The following is a 20754-nucleotide window of genomic DNA, read 5'->3' on the forward strand; positions in this document are numbered from 1 at the left end:
AACAATCAACTTAGTCCTGCCATGGGAAATGGCCATTATTCTTATGAAGGTTTCAAAAAGGCAGCTATATACAAGAACCTCAAAATTTGTTGATGAATCCAACAAACTGCGATATCTTGATGAAAATATAATAAACTTTTCAGACTGCTCCTGGTGGTAATTGCGTTGCAGGAATGCTTAATTAATATAAGAATAATTTGTCAATTAGTTTTGAACTATTGATATAGATGTTAAGTTAATCCTCGCCATTAACAAGACTAATTAAAGTACTTAACAGTAAGACCTGTTTCATCTCCTAAAAACAAAGTCTCCAGTAATAAATATGAGCATTAATGATGTGGGTTCATTCAATTATTATTTATACTTGTTGAAGATACGTATATCTTGTATTAACTATCTATTTTCTGATATTCACACGATTACAGATAAGTCTTTTTCAGAGACAATGTAAACTCTACTGACTTACTGTATGACATAATTTCTCTTTATTAGTCAGCAATAACAATACACAGCTTTCATGTCTCATAAGCTGCAGCCAATTACCGTTGAGTCTGACAGCTGTTTACAGTGAATCGATGTCACCAATGGCCTTCATTAAGACGAGACAATGCTTCTCTTATTGTTTTTCTTTCAACTACTTTGCCGCCCATTCCCATAATAATAATCACTATTCCTATTGATACGTCACCTGAGGCTGAGCCCCCCTATTATTAAATAAAGAGTAAACGACATTTCCCACCAAGGTTTGCCAATCAATTTCCCACCAAAAGTTTAAATACCAAATTACATCCGAACGTCATGCTACGTTAGTAAATCCATTAAATACGTGATTTAACGTGTGAAGACAGAAATGCCTCTACAGTATGTCATATCAAGGCAGCCAATTCATATACACTCTCTTTTTAATTGTGTAATTACGTAATACCCCAACTATGTGTAAAGTTAAATTACCAATTGTCCTTAATGCAAAAATCAATCACTAACCGTTGAGATTTTAAAATTTTGAAGCAGTTAATATAACCATTTTGTCCAGTTTATATAATAAGTACATATTAGCAAGAGTGAGATTTGAAAATCACAATACAATTCCTTGAATTGAAACCCAAAAGAAGCAATTGCGATGCTACAAGTATTTCAATCTGGGTAAATAAACAAGCAGGTTTAATCACAAAATGGAGTTAAAATCACGTCATTGTACCTGTAAAAAATCTCATTAAAAAAATAAAAAGCCAATTAATTTATTGGCACAATTCTCACTTAAAAAATTAAACAAATTCAGCTCCATCTCCCTAATGCCACCTCATAAATCTAACGATAGTAATATATATATAGAGCAAAAATATGAATAGTATTCGATCTATTGTGGGTGACAAACATGGTTAATGAACACGAGGCTATAATTATGGTGCTTCATGTACTCCAAACCCTTGATGATCTCCAAAGGTTATGACCTGAAATAGATTAAACTTATAATAAATATAGTATACAAATAATTAACCAGCATTAAACAAAAAAATTTCCAACCAAAACAAGTAAAAAACAAGCCATTTTTAACTCAGAACCATCAAAAATTCACCTCTTCCAAAACAAGTGCAGTTTGGAACAAACGATACAACTTAAATAACAATACATGTCTACACTCTACAATAATTTTGCATTGTGATTTACTGATTTACCGTTTGATAAGCAAATTATACAACCAAAAGGATCCTCATATTACATTTTATCTTTGATACTATGCATATGAGCATATCTTTAAATATATCTTAACTTCCAACTAACTGAACCGTATAAAAGCTTATATTAGCTGGAAGCGTTACAAACTTAATTATGTTTTTTGATAAAGCATCAAGAACAACCTAGAAAGAACTTCCTTTAAGGGTATCGAATAAGCTAATTGGGTAAAATAATCATATGGACTAATCAAATTAAAAATAAAAGTAAAACTTTGCACTAAACAAACATCAATCAGATCTGGAAAGTAGAGCGGCAAAGAAACAATTGAATACAACCTTCAGTACAGCTTCATTGCACACTTCACTGGAAGGAACATTCAGATTGCAGAACCAACTCCGCAAATCAAGGCAAGACCTGACACCAAGTCCTATTTTACCATCTTCTGTGTAACAAAAGTGCTTGTCTTGCAGCAGCTCATCCAAAGTTTATTCCTTCTGAGACATTGTGAAATTTCTTAATGCAGCAAGGGCATGAACAACATTTTGTGACTGTGATCCCATACCAGCAAGAACATGAAAATGTACCTTGAGAATCATAAAGTACTAAACCTATGTACACGAAAACAACAAACAAATCTTCCTGTCACTAACCCATTTGCAAACGAAAACAGCAAAACGAAAACCACATTTTTTTTCCATACAACCTACAGTAAACGAAACCAACAAAGGTGAAAAAAAAGATGACTACCTCCAATCCTCCACAAGTTCAACCACTCACAAACGCAAACCCTATCATTACCAGCCTCATTGAGGAACGACTTCAAAAGCAATGAGTCAGTAGACCAACTGTCATTGACCAAAGAACTTGCCGTTCATCGAAAAAACTAGTCCTTTGCTGAAAAAACTCTCTGATAACAACCGCAAACCCTTATCGTCAACACTGTAAACGAACCCAAAACTCCAAATCGCCAACCACAGGTCCACCCCGTCAGTCTACCTTGTCATTAACACTCACTGGTCGCTGTAAACAATCACCGGAATGCAGTTGAAGCTGTCAGCCACTCAGCCAGAACCCAAAAGTCGCCGCTTCCAAAAAACGCAAAAGCCATCGTTTCTTTTGTTTTTCTTTCTAAATTCAAGTACCCTGGACACGTGCAACGCCTTAGCCCACAACTTCAATTTTTTAATAATAAAATGACCATCTTGCCCATGAATTTTGACCATCTTACCCTTCTTTATAACTAAATTTACTGACAAAAATATGTTGTGGGTGGTAGTTTGGTATTATGAAACTTTTTGGGTGGGAAAGTTATTAAGGCAAATCTTGGGTGGGAAATAGTAGTTTACTCTATAAATAATAACTCATACAGCTCTATTGCGTTTACTACCCTATTATGTAGTGGGAGTTGAGTACGACAGAGATGTATTATTATTATTATTATGACGAATGGGCTGGCAAAGTAGTTCAAAGAAACACATACAAATTTACTGATTGATACAACTTATAAACAGCATTGTGTTTGTGGCTGAGCCTCCCCTATTATAAGTTACTTCCTGCAAATTTATAAACATATCTATGACCATAAAGAATTAAGAAGAAGAAATTATCTCAGTGCAATTACATGAAAAGAAAATGGAAATTTCACCAATTGATGCATACATTATTTATCTTTAAACTCTTATATTCACTATGTATAATAAAATATGGAGAGTACATTTATACCAAGAGGAAAAAAAAGTTACAGTATTTGAGTTACACATTTGAGCAGCAAAGGTCCACTGGTTCCAGAGAAAACCTATGTGTCAAGAGACAGTCTCTTGTACAACTCAAAATGGTTTAATTCCACATAAGAATCTTTGACAAAGATGTATCTGACGTAGACCAACCATGCATTTTGCCTTAAAAATGGTGGTGTAATATTATATTTATTTTCCAAGGACTCCAAAGGGCGACTGGTAATACCGTGATTTATTTATTATGACAAACACCCTCATGACTTTGCCATATTTATAAGAGTTACATCATTAAATTAAATATGTGATAATGAATACCACAAATTATTGTAAACGCCTTTATATGCACATATTAAAATAAACACCATTCAAACCAAAGACTCTGACTTAAGCAACTCCAGCTACCATTTCAACACCCTGGCAGTTACCATTAAAGCCCACAGTACTGTTATTACCTTTGCATATCTTTTCCACTATTGGCTTCAGCTCCCTCGGCTGCACATTTACCAGCAGCCCGTACTTCATGAACAATGTCAGTGACATTTTCTGCTCCACACGGTGGCCCGGCACCACTGTCAGACGGTGGCGCAATAACACTGCCGCCGCTATCGACTTCATTTGTAAATAAGCCAAATCTTTCCCCAAACAAATTCTTGGACCAGCATTAAATGCAACAAACTTGTATGAATCTTGTGCCTCAAACTTTTTACCATCAGAATTTAACCACCTTTCTGGCTTGAATTCCAAGGAATCTTCACCCCAGATAAATTTCATCCGCCCCATTGCGTAGATTGAGTATGTGACAGATGAACCCGCCGGAACAAAAGTTCCTGTCGGCAAGACATCATCGGAAACCACGTGCTTTGAGTCTTGTGGGACCGATGGGTACAGCCTTAGTGTCTCAGATAATGCTGCCTTGAGATAACTCAACTGGTCAACTTCGTCAAACACTAATGGTTCCTCTACCCACTTGGATATGTCTCTGCCACGTGTCTCCATCAGGACGGTGCAAATTTCGATGAGGATTTTCTCTTCCACTCTTGGATTTTGACTGACCAACCAGAAGAACCAGCTCATTGCCACTGATGAGGTGTCACGTCCAGCTAGGATAAAGTTGAGTGCCACGTGTTGAAGAAATGCGTCTGAGTATGACTCTCTCTTCTTCATAAACCTGGACAACAAGTCATCATGTGGGGTCCCACCTTCCTGCCGGCTCCCCAACTCCAGCTTACGTGTACTGATGATGTCGGATAGATAAGCGTCCATGTCTTGAAGGCTTTGGCTCATGCTGTCTTCCATGCCAAGCCGAAAGTACTTTCTGAGCCGCCATATAGGTCTGGGCAAAATAAAGCGTTGAAGTGTGGCTTCAGTGGCTCTGTCAAACGCCATTGCGAAGCCGTTTTCGGGAAGCCCTGGTGATAGCGTCTCTGGGTCTTTCCCAAAAGCCAAGCCACATATGTTATCGAAAGTGATCCTGAGCAAAAGGTCTTGAAGATCAACCTTCTTGGCTTGAAGCTGAGCCGTTTCAAGAATCGGGCAAAATCTATGCTTTATTGATCGGTTCACCCACCGAGCCATGGCTTGGCGCAAAGTCCTGGTCGTGAATTCCAGTGCAGCAGTCTTACGCTGGAACCGCCACGTGTCTCCATCAGAATTGAAGATCCCATCACCAAGCAAATCATGGAATGCAGATTGCCAATTGGGACCCTTTGGATAATTATCAAATCTGGCCTTCAAAATGTGCTCCACGTTTTTGGGTTCACACGTGACAGTCACGAGACCCTGCTTCCGACTCAGAAATGGAATGGCAAAGATACATGTCTGGTACGTGCCGCCACACGCGCGGAGATTGTCCGAAATCCAGTCATGCATACGATTAGCGTTTTGGATGAGGCCAGGGAGGCTGCCCAATAGTGGCCAAACACGTGGACCACTCAGCGATCGTGATATGAATTTGAACCATATTAAATAAGCCGCTAATGCTGTTAAGAGCATTAAAGCTGTTGTTGTATCCATGTGACCTGCAGAACCACGTAATAAATTGTGTACGTTATCACACCAAAATAATTCTTCCTTCAAGCTATATCCCGGAAGAAAGACAGAAATCCGAATTCTATTCTCCTAAGTAACCAAAGAAATAAAAATAAAAATATAGTATTTGTTGGAATGTAGCTTTCAGGATTGAAATGCGTGAATGTGAAGCTTAACACTTTGAGAAAAATGGAGAAAAGAAACTAAACTCTGATTACAACTAAACCCAGATGATCAGAGTTTCTGTAAATGGAATGGAACAAAAAACTGAGACTAAGAGTAAGAGGAGGTTTACTGTTGGGATGTGAAGAAGGAAGAGAAAGAAGAAGAAGTGGAGGAGGGAAAGAACGAGAAGTGCATGTAGGAGTTGAAAGAAAAGTGATTTATAGATAAAGTGATTTGAAGGAGCATGTAAAAACAGAGAGCATTGAAGGCCCACCTATGTTGTTGAAATTGATATTAAGGTAATTAAAAGGCATCACTAAAATTATATCAACGTCTTACCATAAAATAATGGTGCTATACATTAACACACGAACTCAAAAGGAGAAAAGAAATGCTCACCTAATTTTGTAGGAGCTTCTTCTCCACCTTAAATTCTAGCATTCAATGAAGAAGTTAATGAAATTAGTTGAGAACCTATCTACACCAATACAAGTCTACCTATCTTGTATTGTTTTTGAGGGAAAAAATTACAGGAATAGGATTAATTTGTGTTAATCGTCGGTGGTTTCCAAGTTGTAATTCATTAATGAAAATGGTTTCTTCATGCAAGTGACCCGTTGGGTTCGTTGAGCAACTCAAAACTTTTATTGCTACAGCCAGCCACCAGTTTTATAAATCATCCAAAGTCAAAAACTTGTATGCATGAAATATGATTAATCAATGAGATCATTTTCTGTTCTTTAGTAGCTTGATATTATTAAAGTTCATAAAATAATTAAATATTGCAGCCGACTCTCTCATTTTCTTTTCGTAGAATTATATATTTTTAAGATAATTTTATTCCATGAAGACTCCAGAAACGAGCTCAACATGAATTTAATGAACTTATTTGAGAACTCCATAATGAAAAGGTTGAAGAGTTTGGTCATATCTAGATAAGATCATTAAAAAGCCAAAAAAATGTACGTCTGTATGGCCATTTTCATCTGAGAAATTTATATATATATGTTATGCCTGGGAAAATAAGGGCTGACGTGGGAAAGTCACGTGAAGAGTGACCTGCTCCCGTCAGGGCAACACGCACACGTCAGACCTGCTACATGATATGGGACTCACACGCGTCCCTTTCCCCTGCAATAAATCATGCGAAATCAGCTTGGGAAGAGAGCAATGAGACATAAAGCCGGATTATATCCTGACAATCACACGAACCCATGGATTTAATGATAATTACACGCTTCAGCTNATATATATATCAATGTCCCACATGTGGAAAATTTCATCGATGTTACGGCCTTTTATACGTCCCAAAAGGAGCAATGATCGATCAAATCCCATTAAATGAACTAAAACATAATTAGCATGAAATTTTAGGTATTTTTCGTTTTCTGCTTGATATGTCAAAACAAACTAGTCTTACTCACCTCTTCAATACTGTATGATGTTACCTTAAAGTCCACCATTTTCATAAATGATGAGTGTTATGCCTCGAGTGTTACACCTATGCCAGTCTAATAAATATCTTTTTGTACTAGCTGTCAAACCTATATCTGTTCAAAGATATTTATACCAACCCTATCTCATTTCAAGAGATGAATGGACGAGAGTCTTCCATGTGTCAAGGTAACTTGCAAAACACTCCTTACATTGAGTTTAGAGGTGTATAAATTGACACTTCTCTTCCTGAAAAAGGGAGATGGGCATATGAGAGTTAAAGTATAGATAAGATCTCAATTATTTCTCTCTGTAAACACTGTATTTCTTCATCTTTGTATGCTTTATGGGCAAAATCATAGAAATAGTCATAGATCAATAAAATAACAGTGGATGTAGGAGTCGCTTGTTTGAGCATCCCAACCATTATAAAAACCTCTTTTGTTAGCCTATTATTTATGCTTTTACGTCGAGCTCGTTATGATCTCTCAGGTCGAGCTCATTATGACCTTTCAGGTCGAGCTCGTTATGCTCTGAGGTCGATCTCGTTGTGCTCTCAGGTCGAGCTCGTTATGCCTAGGTAGAGCTCGTTATGCTTTTTGGTCGAACTCGTTATGTTCAGGTAAAGCTTGTTATGACCTCTCAGGTCAAGCTCGTTATGACCTTTCAGGTAGAGCTCGTTATGACCTTTCAGGTCGAGCTCGTTATGCTTTCAGGTCGAGCTCATTATGCTTTCAGGTCGAGCTTGTTATACTTTCAGGTCGAGCTCCTAACAGATCGCGATCAGCTCCTAACTCTCAACACTCGATCGGCTCGGAATAGTTCGAGCTCTTTAGTTCGAGACTGCAGCCTATAGTGCAACAACCATTCAGATCAAAGACCTTAGTTTCTGAAGCGCGATTACACACTCCAAAAACTGGGGGGGCTTCTGTTATGCTTTAAAAGTCACGCTTATGTTAGCTTAATAAATGTCTTTTTGTACTAGTTGCCAAGCCCATATCTGCTCAAAGATATTCATACCAACCCTATCTCATTTCAAGAAATGAATGGACAAGAGCCTTCCACTGGACAAGAGCCTTCCACCGGACAAGAGCCTTCCACATGTCAAGGCAACTTGCAAAACACTCCTTACATTGAGTTCAGAGGTGTATAAATTGACACTTCTCTTCCCGGAAAAGGGGGCTGGACATATGAGAGCTAAAACATAGATAAGAGCTTAATTCTTTCTCTCTGTAAACACTGTATTTCTTCATCTTTGTATGTCTTATGGGCAAAATCATAGAAACAGTCACAGATCAATAAAATAACAGTGGATGTAGGTGTCGCTTGTTTCAGCATCCGAACCACTATAAAAGCCTCTCTTGTTAGTCTATTATTTATGTTTTCTGTAACATATATAATCTCAGCTCCATATTCAAATCTCATGGATCCATCACGTGTAATTTCTAAGATTCTCTTAGCACTTTGCATATGCGAGTCGTTGGTGTCCAAAATCAAGCGTCAACAATGAGAGATCCAGAAATTCTCTTTTGCAAACAAATTTTATTTAGCTTTTTTATTTGGTGTTGCGCGGGTGAGTATTAATGTTTGAATCTTGAAAATGATTAAAAATCACTAATTACTTTCAATAATAAAAGGATAAACCATTTCTTCTAACTTCATTGATATTGATCGGATTTATTTGGCTATTACTTGACCTTGTATCAATTGAACGAATACCAAACTATTTGCCCTAAAAAAGGGCAAAGAATCTGTTTATAATTATGAGTGAAATTGTAGCTAGATATTTATATTATGTGATCAACGTTCCAGATCGTTGAAATTAACAATCTCCAATTATTAATGACATCAATTGAACCCCATGCATGCGTCCGAACCGTCTAGGATCACGATGATTGATGGTATATTTTAGAGTAAAGGACGTTTTCTCACCCTAATAATGGTTTAATGATGGGTTCTTATCGACATATTTTTAAAATGTCATTTTATTACTTAAATTTATATTCTGTTTTCGATATCGTTGCGACTTCACACTATCATTATTCTCTTTTTTTATCATCACTCACAAAAACTTTTCAAACCCTACTCCACCATCCCCTCCAATTGCCTAAATTAAGCGATTAGGGTTTGCACAACTGCCACTCCTAAGTCAAATTTTAATTAATCCCAATCATTAAAATCCAATATTTCAGCACCAAAAGACTCGTTGGTCTCTCTTCTTCAAAAGTCTCAACAGTTTGGATCGAATTTGTTCTCTGTTCACCACTAGAATATAAATTTAGATAATAAAGTAGTGTTTTAAAAGTTTGTGTCTTGTGGGTGGAAAAGTGGCATTAAGCCATTATATGGGTGGGAAAAAGTCGTTAACTCTATATTTTAACCAAGAGCATTGAAGTGGGTGTCTTTATTGAATCGCTATCATATACCCCTCAAAAAATAAATACTATTTTATAGGGGAAAAATGAATTTAATTAAAGATAGGTACACTATTTGAACTACCAAAAAACCATCTGTAGCTTATCCTTATACAATACTATGTAGAAGCAAAACTTACAGTAAATAAATGGATCAAATTAAATACTTTTCTATATCCGGTTGACGTTTTAAAATTATTTTTGGAAAAGGAAACAAATGAGGTCAAAAAATTAGTTGAGAATACAAGTTTTCTGATAGAAAAAAGCATTAAATTATAGTCAATGGACAATAACATGTAGGTAGTTAGATCAACAGGTATATATGTAAAATCTCATTTAGAATCAAAGAAAATATATCAATTAGTCCAGCCCCATGTGTTTCATATTCAAGTACCATATTTTATTTATAGCAATATGAATTTAATTATCTCTACCAATTCAATGACATTATGATTTTTTTTTCTTTTTGATGAATTGGGCGTTCGGACCAGCTTTCACATTTCAATTAATCTTCTAAGACCATGAAACTACCAACAGGGTCTGAACTTCAGTGACCATTTCTATTAGTAACCTTGAGAACTCAAACTCAAGCAACCATATTAAATATTTATCTCACTCTTTTATCATCAACTAGACTCGAATTTAAAAAACAGTCATATTCTCTTCTACTCCTTTATCATTATGTAACCCTTTGGTTGTTCTTTATGATTAATTCAATTACCTCATCCGCTGTAGAAATTAAAGTTAATTTTCGTTGCTATTCCGTTCTTAAATAAGACTGCTAGTGACAGCGTTTCTGAACTATCTGACGGCAATAATTTGGATGATTCCATCAATGAACTTGACGGCTTTCTCACTCAAACTCTGCAAAATTGAAGTGTCAATCTGACAAAAACTTTTAGTACCATGATGGATAGTAAATATTTATAAAACAGTAACAGTACATAAACGCTGCTACTGCCTACTGGTACTCTAATGTGGGCACCATTGAAGTTCAAAACCTTCTTCTGCGATGGGCTTTTCCATTTTCAACAGGGTTTAATTAAGGATAGTTGCTTGTTCCTGCTGTGTCATTCTTCTGCTTAGATTGGAAACTGAATTAATGCTATTGAAATTAGATGGAGAAAATAGACCTTGTTTGTGGCCGACTGGAGGTGGGAATTGAGAGTTTTGAATGTTGAAAGATCATGAACATCTGTTTTGTCCATCTGGGTAGTTGCTTTAATTCATTGATGATCAAAAGCAAAGTCTGGCAACTTTTTCCAAGTATTGCATAAAGATAATAAATGATTTTGGATCACCTCCTTAATAATTTTAGCTGCAAATTAAATTCCCATCTGTCATTAGGTCAGTAGGAGTTGGTATGTACTAATCAGGCCTGCCCTAACCAACAATTGCAAATAATTAAATTAATCAAAATATTCACTTTCTAATGCCATAAATCTTCCAACCTTTTATTGAATCACATTGAGTTGCCGTTCTAGCTGAACACTGGAAAAGACTTAATAACCAAGGGCTCAATTAACCTCTAATCAGTGCTAAGCCCATTGTTGTGATTATAAGCTTTGAGGGAAGACCAAGTTTTAAATGGTTCCAAAAAGAGAGAGTATAGCCCAAGGGCCTAGCACGGCGAACTTAATTTAATTTACCACCGATGTTGGTATAATCATCCAACCATAGAAGTACCAAATTAAAGCAAATGGATTTAGCAATACACGATGTAGGAAAGAGTTTCTGTTGCTGCTAACCCCAACTAGGAAAGGTTTCCAGCAACTGTGCTCACCCATGTCAGGATAAGCCGTGGCTTATTCTCTTCACTTTGAGAAGCAGAAGAACTGAATCAATACAATATTTAATTGAATGTGTCAAAAGAGGCTCCAAAAATGTGCAACGAATGGTTCCTTACGGCTAGATGAACATTTAAGCACGGCTCGGCAGCCTTAAAATCAAGAACTATTAGAACGAGGGCTGCTGTAAGTGCAGTACATGACATGTTTAAACCCACATGCAAAATAGCCGACATTCTAATAATAGCAAGGTAAATGCAAGTCTTCCATGACAATTTCGTCCATCTCTTTGGCTTATCTTTCTTTTCTTCAACGAATTCTTGTGGCTTCCCAAGTTCAGCATCATTCATCATTCTGATATTCCCATGGATACCATATTTTGTGACCATTTCCTTCATTATTTGAGAAAACACATCAACTACAACACCCGAGACCCTATAGATATCACTTTCACTTAAAACACTTCTATGGCTTTTAAGACTCCTACCTGTTCTCATTTGGACTTGAGAAGCTAAATTCATGCACAAAATCACAAGAAACAGAGTTGGAATAGGAATAGGATGCTACTTAAAACAAGAAGAACTAAGTCCATGCCAATAAGAATGATGAAGTTTTAGCAGAAAGTAAGATTTTTGTCATTCAAGCAGGGCAAAAGTCAGGCAGTTTCAAGGCTGGGGAACTGAAGCAGTGTATAAATTAAGCAAAGCAGAGAGACCAAATATGGCGCGTAATTTAAAAATGTTCAATACACGTGTTGTGGAGTTCCCCTATAACTACAGAGTCAAGAATGTTGATCCCAAACAAAAAGCTGGCATGTGGATGAGAAATATTAGCAAGCTTACATTACAAAGAAAGATTCTGAAAATGCCATGAAAGACTTAAAACTTATACAGATGAATTTGATACTCGCAATAGAAATAGGCCACAAAGAAAATGGAACAGTTAAAAAGGAGGTCAAAAAATAAAAATGACAAAAGGATAGTAAAAGAGTAAGAGCAGAGCCATTACTTATAAAGCTTCTGAACAAGAATTAAACTAACACATGAACATTACTTATAAAGATTCTGAACAAGAATTAAACACATGATGAATATGAAATGAACTGAAATAAGTTCATTATTTAACTAACTGCATCATCAATCAATAATATTTGTAAAATATACACAATGAATCCAAAATGATACTCAACCAAAGATATAGTTGAATCCCATTACTTCAACTAAGATAAAGACAAGAAAAATAAAAATGTTTGGGTGGATACATAACCAGTACAGACAAACTCTGTTGTTCAACCATGTCACAACCCTGGTGCCTATAAGTCTGACTTATTCCTTTTTTTTCTAAATATTCAACCAAACTAGGAAATTATAATGAAGACAGGAGAGATATTCAGTCACATATGAACTTGTGCATGGCTACTTCAGCATTTCCCTTTTCTTCAATTTTAGTCTATTTCAAGCTTCTCTATATGCTCCTTTTGGAATGTATTCAGTTGTCTTGAGATCTAATGTTCCATTATTTCAAATTGGGTAGAATTGTTTCACTATAAGGCTAAGAAATCTTTGTCAGAACATGCTTCTGGATACTGATATGCTAAATCCAGACTATGCGTAAGGATTTTTCACGTTTCTGAAAAATGCTCTAATTGGGTATTTACTTCAAAGTTCAAACTACTCATGAATTCATGTATTAAAGACGAAATGATAATAAAATAGGGACTCAGACTAAAATTCCAATTAAAAGAGTGCAAAGTTCAAAAGAAAAAAGAATCTCCACATTGAACAATATATTGAGACAACATGAACAACAAACACCATGGTAAGAATTACAAACGTTAAAACTAAGAAAAAATATCAACATCTATGACAGAATATTCATCTAGCTTTTAGCAGCATATTAAAGTCGAAATGTATCCTTTGTGGTGACATCAGTGCACAAAATTGAGTATAGCTACAAATAACAGTACAATTTGAAAGTAAATAAACATGGAAAGGAGTCATTTTGATTCAGACGTGACACAAGTGTTGTTTCATTCCAATAGCAATCAAACAGGTATGACAAGCCATATGTCAAATAATTAGTGTTCAACAATGAGAAAAATAAATTAAATCTCATAAAATAATAAATTATATATAATTACAGGGTTGATAAAAAAACTCCACGTCATTTACAAATGCATTAAACTAAGAATTTGACTATCATAAGAGACAACAAGTCTCAGAACGACAGTCAGAAACAGGTCATAAAATCAACTTTCGATGACAGCGGATTTTTGGATTAGAACGATAGATTTACAACAGTGCAGTGAAGGCACCTACTAAAACTCCAGCTTATGCTTGTGAATTGTGAACTAAGCTTGTAGCTTTAGTGTGGAATCAGAGAATGCAACTCAATAAAACCTTCTGGATTAAGAACCTGCTCTTCTAAGCTCGCATCATAAACCTGCTCCTACATTCAAGTTGCAGTTCACTTCTCATCCACAGAGAATTACTCCAAGGTTCAAAGTAAGCTCCTTGTACTCTTTTGAAAAAGCTAGGAAACCGAGTAAGACCAGAATCCACAAGTACCAAAATTGTGGACATCAAACAATGTAAAGATGCCATTCCCTCGCATCAAACAATGTAAAGATACTATTTTCTCACATCAAACAATGTAAAGACACCATTTCCTAATCAATAACCCAACTAACCCTTTCCCAATCAGAATCCCCTCACTGAACTCTGCCAAACCTCCACAGATTGCTGACCCTTACGCGTTACAAACATCTTGTTGCCTCCAAATGCCAAATTGGTTATCCTCGAACCTCCCATATCCTTCACTCTTCCCATCAAATTCTTCCTAAACACCCGCTGTTCCAACAACCCACCTTCACTACTTTTTTTCGAACCCATCACAATCTCTGACCAGAACTCTATATCACCTCCTTTTGCGCAAAACACTTGGTTCGAATGACTCTCGATCTTACATCCAGACCCTTCTTTCTTCCCATTAACAACTTTGTTCTGATCACCAAGACAAACCCACGTACTCATATCTCCCAATTTCCTTAAATCCATATAAGAAACCTCCCCAGAACTGATACCAACTTTATAAATTGCCGATAAATTATCAGATACGGTGACATCGGAAAAGCAATCCACCTTATCCTTAACCTCCCACACAATATTACCAGATCTTAAATCCCACAATTTGATATCCCCCGACACCCCAGAAATGGCACTATGTGATCCAGCTGACATAAGCAAATTATAACCCGAAAGCCACCTCAACTTATTAGCTGGAATCGCAGAATCTATTTCAGCACCATAAATCTCATTATGGCCGATCTCACTAACGGGTTTCAAACTAGTAATATCATAAACCATAATAGAATTCGAATTTCTCCTACCCGACTCAAAACTAACAAACAAACAATCAGCTGATGAACCAATTGCTTGTACAGTACAACTAGACTTAGTCATATTTTCCCAATTCAAAGTCTCTTTCACATACCCTTTCTGAAGATCAAGAACTTGCAGCCCAGAAAAATCACTGGCACCGGCTGCAGCAACACTTGGAGACATCGCTAACAAAGAATCGATAGCAGCGAATTGAGTCAAAATTGTAGACTTCCTTCTCATGGACCAGTCAAAGGACGTAATTTTACTTCCGTGAGAAACATGAAGAGTCCCATACTTGGTCGTCGCAATTGTAGACGGCGAGTCACGGCCATTTAACGGCATTACCAACGATTTCTCGAGGTTGAAAGCGTCAAACTGCGAGGGATTCGACTGAGAGCTGACCAAAAGCGATTCAATATTGTAAAACTTGGACTCTTCGATCAGGTCTTCAATATCAAAAGCTTTAGCCTTGGACGGGAGATTCCCAGTTCGCAATAGGGACAAAAGTATAGAGAACAACTCGGGATCACGGTCAACGAATCGGTGAGTGGACTGAGCGAGCTGGGAGAGGATGGAATCAGGTCCAGCTAGGGTTAGGGTTTGTTTAGTGGTTTGGAAGATTTGTCCGCCCACATCAATCGTAACCACATTTGATTCCAAAGGTTTCCTCAAATTGGAAGGTGGCATCGAATTTGCAACTGAAATTGAGGGCATTATAAAAGAATCAAAAACCCTAATTTCTTAAAACTCATAAAAAGAAAATGGAGAGAGCGATTAATTTATATGAAATGGAGGGAAATTGTTGAGTTGGGTTAGTTTGTTCTAGAGTGTCAAAGATGGGTTTCAGGTCAAAAATAGGAGAAAGAATCTTAGCGAAACTTTGCAGTGAACGGTCTTGATTTAGCCGTCCAAGATGGACCCTTCGGTTGGAGGTTGTTTGCTACCTGTTAACACGAAGGATTAATAATTCATATGCTCTTAATTATCATATTTACTCATGATTAAGCATGATTTATTATTATATTCAAAAAGTCTGTTGGTTGGTTAGGTTTTAAGTTAGATGATTTGAGTCATATTTTACCAACTTTATGCTTTGTTGTGAGTGTTCCACGTGCGGATCCTTTCATAGATTATGCGCAGTCCATGACCATAATATAAAAATAAAAAGCAAGTTCAATGAACCAAGCTTTATGGGTTATATTAAGGATGCTTTAATCACTAACCAAGTTCAAAGAAGGTTCTAATTATGCTTTCCTTTTTAATGGATTCCATTCTCTTCTTTAAAGAAAAAGATTAAAGTTTTAGCCATTTAATGCTCTTGACTTGACTTCTGCAGTACAAGAATATTGCGAAAAAATAATTAGTGGCATCATTATTGTTACTATTCAACCATTCATTTATAATACATGTGGAAAAAGATGAAGATACAGAGCTAAAAACTGATGTTAATCCGTCTTCCTGATGTTTATATATTACACTATGCAAAACTAAACAAAATATACCCCAATTTTCCCCCCTGTTTTTAGGTCACGAAGGACTCTAAAAAAACAGCCTTCATGTGTATGCTATTTGCTAGACAATTGAATACACCTTCCCATCTATCTATAACACCAAAACTGTCTATTATTTGTTGTGTTGTGTTATCCCTATAATGCTCCATAAAACATGGAGGAGGGACAATAAGTGTTGAGCATACTAGTTAGTTAGCTCACACCTGGCTGCATCATAGGGAAGAAGGCCCAATTCTTAATGGCCCCGGTATCCTTCCCAATTACCTTCTCATTTGCCCACCACTCCGAAGCAAGATTAGGCTCACATGAATCTCCATCTGCATTGTCAAAATTAAATTCTTTGCTAGAACCTAGTGTGATAGACTGCTGCTTCTGATGCTGTGGTGCTACTTCCACATCCGCTGGACCATTTTCTGGTGTCTCATTGGATGTTTCTCCAACACGGCACTGATGAACATTTTCAAATTTTCTGGGAGTTTCTTCTCTCTCAGCAGTTGCCCCACTCTGTAGAGATTCTGATACAGCTTCAGTCAATGTTGTTGGGTTCTTTTCTACACATCTTACAACATCCTCGGCAGTTAACTCAAACGAGACTCTATGCCCAACAACCTGGTCATTTTGGAGATCATTCTCGGACGGCGACTGCAGAGCAACCTCAGAAGTCTTATGGTCCAGAAGAAAACCATTGCGAGGAGTGGACCTTACGGTATCTGGGGTCAAAGATCCAGAACCTTGACATGACCCCCACTCACGGGTAGCAAGTTTATCAAGGTTCAACAGTTTGGGAGGATCACCCCTCCGGAACTCAGGAAATTGAGGAACCCCAGCAGCAAACTCACCATCAGGGAAAGGAGAGGAGGTGCCTGAACCTGAGATGCCGGAGCTAGGTGAGATCAGGTGACCGACTGGACTTCCAGGATAAAGGTGATAAGATTGAAATTCATATTGGGAAAATGGATATCTCTGACCACCGTCACCACATCGGAGATTTGGTTCAAGAAGCTGTGCAAATGGCACCTCAGGTGAGGAAGGTGTAGTTAAGTGAACAGACTCAGGAGGCGGAGTGAAAGGAGCAGTCGATGGCTCAGTGGTGAAGGTCGAGAAGACAGGAGGCGAGACTAACTGGGTTTCATGAGCATAAGGACCAATAGCAAAAATTGAGGCAGGCCCACTTGGGGAGTACATATTGGCAGATATAGAGTTAAGAGAAAGTAAACCTACTGGCGATTGTGCAGCAGAAGGGGGTTCTGATTGAAGGAAAGATGCAGGGGAGGAGGGAGGTGCAATGAAGGGAAGAACGAAGGCAGGTGCTTGAGTTGGATTTTCCGCTGTTGATGCATCAACTCGGGAGGCCATTGGTTCAGGAACGCAGACAGCATGCCCAATTCGTTTTCTGGGCTTGTGAAATCCAAAACACCAGTACATACTCAAGCAGCCACCCCATCTTCTCTTCTGCATACGCAAGAATAAATAAGGTTCAGAAATTTTTACCAAAATCCTATTTCCTTCACCAAAAAAATAAAATAAAATAAATAAATAAATAAAAATCAAAGACCAGATAGTTAATGAATGATTCAAATAAAAACTCCGTTTAACATTTGCCAATCAGTTCCTGGGCTTCACTCCATCTTTCTCAGATCAGAGACTGCAGAAACTGCCAGTTAAGGCCTCATTAATTTGAAAACAGAACAATTCAATTGTAAAGATACTAGATCAATGCATATATATCATGTCTCCTTTATCTGCTTCCATGAGCACCCAAGAAAGCTCAAACGTACATAGAAGAGGCAAAGAGCAATCGATGTTACAATCCCAGTTACATTTCATAAGCTAGAATTACAGATACTGAAAGGGAAATTTACACTCCAGAAATGCCTTTCTACATCAATAAGCAACCAAGAGGAAACAAGTAAACATGTGTGAATCAACAATATCTTATAAGAGTAAGGCACCAAATCCAATTGGATGCTGGGAAGCTACATTGGTAAGACTGCAATTACCTCAAGTTGTCAAATTAACGAGTAAACCTGTTATCTGAGCAATTAACAACATCATCAGGCATTGGTTTCTTACATACGTTTTCTAATCAAAGCTACCAGTTGGTAAGTATCAAGAAAAGGAAGCACCGAAGCAAGTACGTTAGAAACCTATTGCAAATCTGACGCACAGGCTTCCAACCACTTCATGCATTATTTAAAAAAAAAAAAATTGCATTTTCACTCTGTTTTGACTGGTTTGAAAACACCTGATGTAGTTTCATGCTCAGTAAAATAGACATAATCATTTTGTCCTAGCATAGGCCTCCAGTACGGGTGGGACTTTGCTACAGCAAAAAAAAAAAAAAAAATATATATATATATTTGTCTTCTTTTAATTTCAGAAATAGCAAAAAATAAGTTCCTCTAATTTTCGAAAAGAAATGCCGATCATTCATTCATATGTATTCTGATTCAGCCTTAACCGCAAATGCATAATTAAAAGTCTGTTAAAATAAACATATATGTGTGGGAGCTTCCGATGTTTAAATCAACAACTACAACTCAATTGCAAACCACACCAAAAAGTTAAAATAAAAAGCAGTTCCTTCATCTATTTAGAGTAGTTTATTATGTGAAATTTTCAAAATTCGCCAACTTCAGTAATTACAGGTACCAAATCATTAGTTCAAAAACAGAGCAAAAGAAAGAAGCAAAAAGGCTACAACTTGGAACTTAATAAAGCAGCATAATTTCTTCTAGTAGAAGTGACAAGTCAAACTTCAAAAAGCTACCCACGCTAAAGATTCAATAGACACTTTGGAAAAACTTTCACGACTTTTGAAACCAAAACAAACGGCAACAAATCACCACAACAATTGCCAAAATTCACGTAGAAAAAAAAAATCACCATAATCAACAAAAACAAATAACAGAACAGATCTTAAATCTAATAATCAAATAACCAAAAAACATAAAAAAAACAACTACCAAGATTAAAAATAAAATTAAAAAAAAGGGAGAAAATGATTCACCTGAACCGTAGCTTGAGGAACACGATTCTCAGCTGAAGCGATCGCAGTAGCAGCCGCGCTTATAGTCTCCAAAGTGTTGTTCAAAGCTCTTGAATCTCCATTAACGCCTCTCATCTTTCTCGAGAAATATCAAATTAAATTTTCCCGAGAAAGTGATCAAACTCGAGAGAGAGAGAGAGAGGGAGAGAGAGAGACTAAGATTTATAGAACAAGCTATTATTCCAAGCTTTAAAAAAAAAAAAAAAAAAAGAAATTAAATCAAATCTAAATCTGGTTTCAAAGTTTATGAGATATTAAATTTTCTCTCTCTAAAACTATAGTTTTTATTATATATTTTATAATAAAATGTTTTTATGTTATACATACATTTTCGTGTTAAGAAACCCTTTTGAGGTCAAACACGGCAGTGACTTGGTTCGTATGAGATAAACGGAGACACGAGGTTTAGGCTAGAATAGTTATATAATTGATGTACATTTATGTCCTTGTTGTTGACTTGTATTTACGTGAATTGAATGAAGGTAGGTGGAGATAGGTGAGGAGGGTAGTTTAGTCTAATAAATGAAAAAGGTAATTAAATAAAAGAATTATAGTTAAGCGAGAATAGGTATATAGATTAGATTACAGTAATGAATGTCAAATGTGTGCACGTGTGCTTGTGGCCATCCACTTTCTCCATCCATGATGGCTTTCGTGCGCACATAACCCACTGCGTATGATAGGCCCCATCCCTCTTCATTCAACCAACTTCTCCATCATAATAACTGTTTCTCCATCCCTGAATATTACAACAAGGTGATGAAGATGGAATAAAGGGCACATAGGAAAAAGGGGGCTTTTTGACAGATATAAGACCTTTTTAATGTATAGATTTCAGGCACTAAAGATTTTAACTTTTGCTTTTGGGTAACTTAAAACTTTAGATGTATCAAAAGCCTAATCATCAAAAGCTTAGTGAATGGGTCCAGTGAAACGTGCCAGTACATGTGAATGTGAATGTGATTCTGGTCTTGCTGATGAAGTGATGAGAGCAAAGAAGAATATATGATTGTTTGATTTGCTTTTGGATTTGAGTAATAAAATCCTTACAAAAGTTTTTGACATCATAAAACAAAGTTTTTATCAATGGCAATCATGCCTCTAACTCCTTCAAATAGGTTGTACATTCATACACACCTGATTGTCCAATTATTGCTGGCACTTCTCTTACCATTTCGTCACCCCTTACATAATCAACTAAGTTTTCACGCTTAAATACATGGTGGGGGCTTCAAAGTTCATCATCCCAAATTTTCTTAATTTTACATTGGAGTATCATTGTTTTAAAACCCAGCTCAACCAGGCCAATTGAATCGATTCAACCGAGACCTGAGGCATTCACCGAGTCGGGTTACAATTTTTCCTATTCATTGAAAACCTTAAAAATTAGGACATCAATCAATAAACAATTGAAGAATAGGATGTTAGGGGTTTTGAAGAGAATGGGCCGATGAGTGGAATGGTGACGATGGAGGTGATTTCTAATGAGTGAATCGACTGAAAATCGCAAAACTAAATCGTCGAAAAAAGTCTTGATGTTACCAATGATTGCGGAGGCCAACGGGACAGGGGT

General features: G+C 36.8%; 3 protein-coding genes across 3 annotated transcripts; all 3 read right to left on the reverse strand.

Moving 5' to 3' along the window:
• Positions 1–3395: 3395 nt before the first annotated feature.
• On the reverse strand, positions 3396–6199 carry LOC116134090 (cytochrome P450 86A22). Its single transcript, XM_031419759.1, has 2 exons — positions 6006–6199; positions 3396–5431 (listed from the first exon to the last, which is right to left on the reverse strand). Exon 2 carries the CDS (start codon positions 5424–5426, stop codon positions 3798–3800), a length of 1629 nt encoding a protein of 542 aa, XP_031275619.1. The 5' UTR covers positions 5427–5431; positions 6006–6199; the 3' UTR covers positions 3396–3797.
• Positions 6200–13877: 7678 nt separating this feature from the next.
• Positions 13878–15345, reverse strand: LOC116134097 (BTB/POZ domain-containing protein At5g41330). Its single transcript, XM_031419765.1, has one exon. The coding sequence runs from the start codon at positions 15333–15335 to the stop codon at positions 13941–13943; it is 1395 nt and encodes a 464-aa protein (XP_031275625.1). The 5' UTR covers positions 15336–15345; the 3' UTR covers positions 13878–13940.
• Positions 15346–15944: 599 nt separating this feature from the next.
• Positions 15945–19525, reverse strand: LOC116134083 (uncharacterized protein At1g76660-like). Its single transcript, XM_031419750.1, has 2 exons — positions 19143–19525; positions 15945–17584 (listed from the first exon to the last, which is right to left on the reverse strand). The coding sequence occupies exons 1-2, from the start codon at positions 19254–19256 to the stop codon at positions 16325–16327; spliced, it is 1374 nt and encodes a 457-aa protein (XP_031275610.1). The 5' UTR covers positions 19257–19525; the 3' UTR covers positions 15945–16324.
• Between the last annotated feature and the right edge of the window lie 1229 nt (positions 19526–20754).

This window comes from Pistacia vera, unplaced genomic scaffold (assembly GCF_008641045.1).
Source record: "Pistacia vera cultivar Batoury unplaced genomic scaffold, PisVer_v2 Contig282, whole genome shotgun sequence".
NCBI lineage: Eukaryota > Viridiplantae > Streptophyta > Magnoliopsida > Sapindales > Anacardiaceae > Pistacia > Pistacia vera.

Coding starts and splice junctions, on each gene's coding strand:
- LOC116134090 (XM_031419759.1), bottom strand. CDS start 5,426: ATGGATACAACAACAGCTTTAATGCTCTTAACAGCATTAGCGGCTTAT.
- LOC116134097 (XM_031419765.1), bottom strand. CDS start 15,335: ATGCCCTCAATTTCAGTTGCAAATTCGATGCCACCTTCCAATTTGAGG.
- LOC116134083 (XM_031419750.1), bottom strand. CDS start 19,256: ATGAGAGGCGTTAATGGAGATTCAAGAGCTTTGAACAACACTTTGGAG. Junction 17,585..19,142: donor TTCCTCAAGCTACGGTTCAG/GTGAATCATTTT, acceptor TTGCGTATGCAG/AAGAGAAGATGGGGTGGCTG.